The 6,478-nt window shown below is 38.1% G+C and overlaps 1 protein-coding gene across 1 annotated transcript in view; it reads left to right on the top strand.

Moving 5' to 3' along the window:
- Positions 1-1,053: 1,053 nt before the first annotated feature.
- LOC105526553 (putative zinc finger protein 724) overlaps positions 1,054-6,478 on the top strand; it is a gene marked incomplete at its 3' end in the record, with an annotated part of 8,083 nt that continues 2,658 nt past the window's right edge. The window contains exons 1-2 of the mRNA XM_011962575.1: positions 1,054-1,165; positions 1,960-2,055. Of these exons, the coding sequence (XP_011817965.1) occupies positions 1,054-1,165; positions 1,960-2,055 (208 nt within the window). The remainder of the gene's footprint in view (positions 1,166-1,959; positions 2,056-6,478) is intronic.

The raw sequence follows: 6,478 nt of genomic DNA, 5'->3' as shown, positions 1-6,478 counted from the left end.
CAGGCAACCACCACCATACCCAGCTAATTTTTTTTTTAATCTCCTCATTATTAAGTATCTTTATGTAGCTGATCTGTGTAAACTATCAAATTTAATCTGGCAGCTGCTCCTCTTTCTTAAGATTTCTTTGCATATATCTGTCCTTGGAAAATAAATACTTTCATCTTCCTTTATAGTCCAGAAAAACTGGGAAAAACACAGGTTCTTTCATTTACTGGATGTTTGACAAAGTATTCTTATTAGGCCAAAAACAGTTACATTACTGGTGAACTTGTTAGAAATTCAGAAACTCAGACTTTATTCCAGATTATCTGGAAGAAACAATCTCCATTACAAGATCTCCAGTTTATTGTACACATTAAAATTTGAGAGATAGCTTCTAACTCAACATGTTTTTTTAGTCTCAAAAATACACAGAATTCATTCTCTATTATGGAAATATAGCACTGAAAATGTATATGCCTGTGTTCATATTCTTAATTTTATGCTTTATTATCCAGAAAATTATCATATATAAACTGATGTTGTGGATCTTATTGCACTCTTTTTTCAGAGTTAGAGAATACATCAGAGAATATTTCTGCATTGAAAATTATTTTCAGCTGGGTGTAGTGGCTCACGCCTGTAATCCCAGCACTTTGGGAGGCTGAGGCCGGTGGATCAGCTGAGGTCAGGGGTTTGAGACCAGCCTGGCCAATATGATGAAACCCGGTCTGTACTAAAAATACAAAAATTAACTGGGTGTGGTGGCAAGTGTCTATAATCCCAGCTACTTGGGAGGCTGAGGCAGGAGAATTGCTTGAACCCAGGAGGCAGAGGTCTCAGTGAGCCGAAATTGCACCATTGCCTCCAGTGTAAGACTCTGCCTTAAAAAAAAAGAAAAGAGCATTATTTAATTGGATGATTTCAGTCACTCCTGTAAGTCAGCACCTGTTCTCTTTAGTGTCTCTTTTCACCTTGAGTCAAATTAAAAATTCTGCCCTTGGCCACCTGGTAAATGTGTATGTGTGTGTGTGTGTGTGTGTGTATGTTTTTCAGGGACCATTGACATTCATGGATGTGGCCATAAAATTTTCTCTGGAAGAGTGGCAATTATTGGACACTGTACAGCAGAATTTATATAGGAATGTGATGTTAGAGAACTACAGAAACCTGGTCTTCCTGGGTGAGAATAACTTCAGTACACAATTCCTAAGATACTCTAAGTGTTTTTTTTGTTTTTTTTTTTGCTAAAATGTTTTTTGGTAATTGATGCTTTACATAAGTGAGTTTCACATCACTGTTTTGAAGAAAATCTTGAGAATTTGTCAGTGTAGAAAAGGATTTCTTCAAGATAAACTTCTTGAAGTTTACCTTGATCTGAACTTTCCACATTCCTGAGCAGACCTGTATTTTTTACTCTACATTAGTGATACTTTCAAAATTTAGTGACATAAAATATTGTTGCCCACACCTTAAAATGTAATTGTCACCACCAGCTTTTGAGTCAGTGGTACTAGGTAGTGAAATTATTATTATTATTATTGTTATTATTTTGAGAAGGAGTGTTGCTGTTGCCCAGGCTAGAGTATAATGGTGTGATTTTGGCTCACTGCAACCTCTGCCTTACCGGTTCAAGAGATTCTCCAGCCTCAGCCTCCTGAATAGCTGGGACCACAGGCATGTACCACCAAGCCCAGCTAATTTTTGTACTTTTAGTAGAGACGGAGTTTCACCATGTTGGGCAGGCTGGTCTTGAACTTCTGACCTCAAGTGATCCACTCTCCTCGGCCTCCCAAAGTGCTGGGATTACAGGCATAAGCCACTGTGCCTGGCCCATTTTCTAAATATTTAGAAATTATTCTTATAAATTAGAATTTTGAGGTTAATGTGCTAGAATAGGCTATTACGTTCTCTTTACTGGGGACATTATTTGAAGAATATGAGCAACATTCATGTTATTTATTTTTAATAAAACAGGTATTGCTGTCTCTAAGCCAGATTTAATTACCTATCTGGAGCAAGGAAAAAAGCCCTGGAATATGAAGAGACATGAGATGGTGGCCAAACCCCCAGGTAGGTGAGAATGAACACAATGGACAACACAGATCAGAGGTCCAAAGATTAAGGAGAAAGCAGTCCTTGCAATAGAATTTGGGAAGCTGTGTTACAAAAAAAATAGTTTCAGGAAAGCCTGAGATTTTAAAAAATTTTACTCTCACATAAGGGCATCTTCTGTCTTACGCTTTTTAATTCTCTAAGGATTCTACTTTCCCTTTTGTGATCTTCCTTGAAGTTTACAGTGACAGCCAAAGTCATCGTCGTGGCATATAAAAGACTGCACAATCTACTTTTTAATATTTTCAGGTGAACCATAAATATCTGCATAATTTTATGAAACTGTATGTTAGGATGGGCAAATGTCTCACACCTGTAAACCCAGCACTTTGGGAGACCAAGGTAGGTGGATCACCTGAGGTCAGGAGTTCAAGAACAGCCTGGCCAACATGGTGAAACCCCTTCTCTACTAAAAATACAAAAATTTGCTGGGTGTGGTGACACATACCTGTAATCCCAGCTACTTGGAAGGCTGAGGCAGGAGAATCACTTGAACCAAAGAAGCAGAGGTTGCAGTGAGCCAATATCGTGCTGTCACACTCCACCTTGGGTGAGAAGAGCGAAACTCCATCTCAAAAGTAAAAAACAAACAAAAACTATGTTAAAGAATTTTTTAAGTTCTCTTGTTTTTTTCATGTTGGAAATATGGAGAGTAGTGATTTCTGTTCCATTTTTTCTTTGTTTTTCTGCATAATCCATCCTGTTTTTATTAGTATAATCTTGAAATTCAGTTCAGAATTATTAAGTATGACATCCTCCTGGTTTGTTCTTTTTTGTCAAAATTGCTTTGGCTATTTAAAGTTTATTGAAATTTCATGTAAATTTTAGGATTGTATTTTACATTACTATGTAAAAGATACCACAGGACTTTTTTTTTTTTTTTTTTGAGATGGAGTTTCGCTGTTGTTGCCCAGGCTGAAGTACATTGGCCTGATCTCAGCTCACTGCAACCTCTGCCTCTGGGGTTCAAGCAATCCTCCTGCCTCAGCCTCCCAAGTAGCTGGGATTACAGGCACGTGCCACCATGCCCAGCAAATTTTTGTATTTTTAGTAGAGAAGGAGTTTTACCATGTTGGCCAGGCTAGTCTTGAACTCCTGACGTCAGGTGATCTGCCCCCCTCAGCCTCCTGAAGTGCTGGGATTACAGGTGTGAGCCACTGGTCCCGGTGTCTTTTTTTGTTTTTGTTTTTGTTTTGTTTTTTTTGAGATGTAGTTTTGCTCTTGTTACTCAGGCTGGAGTGCAATGGTGCGATCTTGGCTCACTGCAACCTCCACCTCCTGAGTTCAAGTGATTCTCCTGTCTCAGCCTCCTCAGTAGCTGGGATTATAGGCATGTGCCACCACATCCAGCTAATTTTTGTATTTCTATAGATCAGGTTTCTCCATGTTGGTCAGGCTGGTCTGGAACTCTTGATCTCAGGTGATCCACCCACCTAGGCCTCCCAAAGTGCTGGGATTACAGGCGTGAACCACCATGTCTTGCCAATCACATGTGTTTTTGCAAATATTTTCACCAATTTGCAAATATTTTACCAATTTCCTTTGAAGAGAGAAGTTGTCACTCTTTTGAATTTTTTTTTTTGATATGAAGAAATTTTGAAGTATTGTGTAAATTTTTCTTCTCTTTTTTCTGTTGCTCATGCATTTAATGTCATATCTAAGAAAATGGTACCAAGACCAATTTTATGTCCTTCCCCTATGTTTTTTCTAAGAGATTTTTTTTTATGTCTAGTATTTTATTAAGAAATATGTATACATATATATTTTTTACAAGACATCTTATTCTGTTACCCAGGTTGGAGTGCAGTGGCATCATCTTGATGCACTCCAACCTCTGCATTCCAGGTTCAAGTGATTCTCCTGCCTCAGCCTCCTGAGTAACTGGGATTACAGGTGCCTGTGACCTTGCCCAGCTAATTTTTGTATTTTTAGTAGATATGGGCTTTCAACATGTTGGCCAGGCTGGTCTCGAACTCCTGACCTCAGGTGGTCTTCCCACCTTGGCCTCCCAAAGTGTTGGGATTACAGGCATGAGCCATCGCTCTTGGTCCTAAAATACTTTTTGTATATAGTTCAAAGAAGGGATCCAGCTTTATCAGTGTAGATATGCAGTTTTAAGAATTATTATTTGAAGAGATTATTTTTTCTCTATTGTGTGCTCATGGCAACTTTGTGGAAAATCATTTGGTCATATACAGAAGGGTTTATTTCTGAGCTCTTTATTCTTTTTTTTTTCTGCTGAACTATCTCTGTGTTAGTATCACATTGTTTTTGTGATTGTAGCTTTTAATATGTTTTGAAATCAGGAAGTATAATACCTATTTTTCAGGGGATGTTTGGCTAGTTATAGTTCATAATCAAATTAAAAAATTTTAAACAGCATTTTTGTTAAAAAAAACAACTATGCTATTAGAATTTTTATAAAAATATTAAATTTGTTCACCCCTGTAGGTTGTATTGACATCTTAACAAAATTAAAATTTTTGACCCTTGAGCAAGAATATGTTGAAGAGTGTGTTTTATTTTTATTTTATTTTTCTAACTTTTTTTTGGAGACAGGGTCTTGCTATGTTGTGCAGGCTAGCTTCAACCTCCTGGGCTCAAGCAATTCTCCTACCTTGGCCTCCAAAATTGTTAATATTATAGGTGTGAGCCACCACACCTGGCCTGTGTGTTTTATTTTATATATTTTTGGATTTGCCTGTTTTACTTTTAATTTCTAGTTTCATTCTGTTTTGGTTAGAAAACACACAGTGTATAATTTTGGTCGTCTTAAGTTTATTTGTTGTTGTTTTGAGACAGAACCTCTCTCTGTCACCAAGGCTAAAGTGCAGGGACATGATTCTGACTCACTGCAACCTCAGCCTCCTGAGCTCAAGCGATCCTTTCATCTCAGCCTCCTGAATAGCTGGGGCTACAGACATGCCTGGCAAATTTTTAAAATTATTTGTAGAGACGGGGTCTCAACTTTTTGGTCCCAACTGATCCTCCCACCTTGGTCTCCCAAATTGTTGGGATTATAGGTGTGAGCCACTGCACCTAGCTGGTATTTTTAAATGTGGTAAGACTTGTTATGTGTCCTAAAAGAAGACATCAGGTGCAGATAAACATATTGTGTTTTTTTTTTTTTTTTGGAAACAGCCTCACTCTGTCACCCAGGCTGCAGAACAATGATGCAATCTTGGCTCACTACAACCTCCACCTCCCAGGTTCAAGTGATTCTCATGCCTTAGTCTCCCAAGTAGCTGGGATTATAGACCCATGCCACTGTACCTGGCTAATTGTTGTATTTTTAGTAGAGACGAACGAGGTTTCACCATGTTGGCCAGGCTGGTCTCGAACTCCCCACCTCAGGTGATCCACCTACCTCGGCCTCCCAAAGTGCTGGGATTGTAAGCTTGAGCCACCTTGCCCAGCCCTAAACATTTTTTCTTTACAAGTTATCCACTCTCAGGTATTCCTCTATTTGCAAAATAATACAGTCTATAATGTCTATGTTTTCTGCTTTCTTATTGATGTTTTATTTGATTTTGTAATTTATTATTTAAAATGGGGTCTTGGTGTCTAAAATCATTATGTTGCTTTGTATTTTCAGCTTCAACTTCGCTAATATTTGCTTTATATATTTTGGAGCCCGGATGTTATATATTCATATACATGTTGATAGATACATATGATTATAGATTCCCAGTAAATTGACCCATTTGATCATTATATATCAGTCTTTGTCTCATGCTAGTACTTGACTTAAAGCATATAATGTCTAATATAATTATAACCACCTAAACAAATTGTACTTACTATTAGCATGAAATATAAATTTTTTCCACTGTTACTTTCAGCCTGTTTGACTCAGTGCTAAAATGAGTCTCTTATAGACAGCATATTATATGCTTGTTTACTTAATCCTCTCACACATCTTGTTTCTTATTCTTTTTATACATTTAATTATTTATTTTGGATAGGATCTCACTCTGTTACCCAAGTTAGTTTGCAGTGGCCTTATCACAGCTCACTTTACCGTGAACCGTCCCAAACTCAATGATGTCATTTCAGCCTGTTAAGTAGCTGTGTTTCAGGCATGTGCCTTCATTGCCCGGCTAGTATTTTTTTATTTTTATTTTTTTCTATTTTTTGTAGAGACAGAGTTGCCCAGGCTGGCCTTGAACTCCTGAGATCAAGTGATCAGCTCACCTGAGCCTCACAGGGTCCTGGGATTACATTATTTTTATTTTTGAGACAGAGTTTAACTCGTGTTGCCCAGGCTGGAGTGCAATGGCGCGATCTCGGCTCACTGCAACCTCTGCCTGGCAGGTTCAAGCAATTCTCCTGCCTCAGCCTCCTGAGTAGCTGGGATTACAGGCATGCACCACCATACCTG

This window comes from Colobus angolensis, unplaced genomic scaffold (assembly GCF_000951035.1).
Source record: "Colobus angolensis palliatus isolate OR3802 unplaced genomic scaffold, Cang.pa_1.0 Scaffold599, whole genome shotgun sequence".
NCBI classification, from domain to species: domain Eukaryota; kingdom Metazoa; phylum Chordata; class Mammalia; order Primates; family Cercopithecidae; genus Colobus; species Colobus angolensis.
This window is presented reverse-complemented; position numbering and strand designations above follow the sequence as displayed.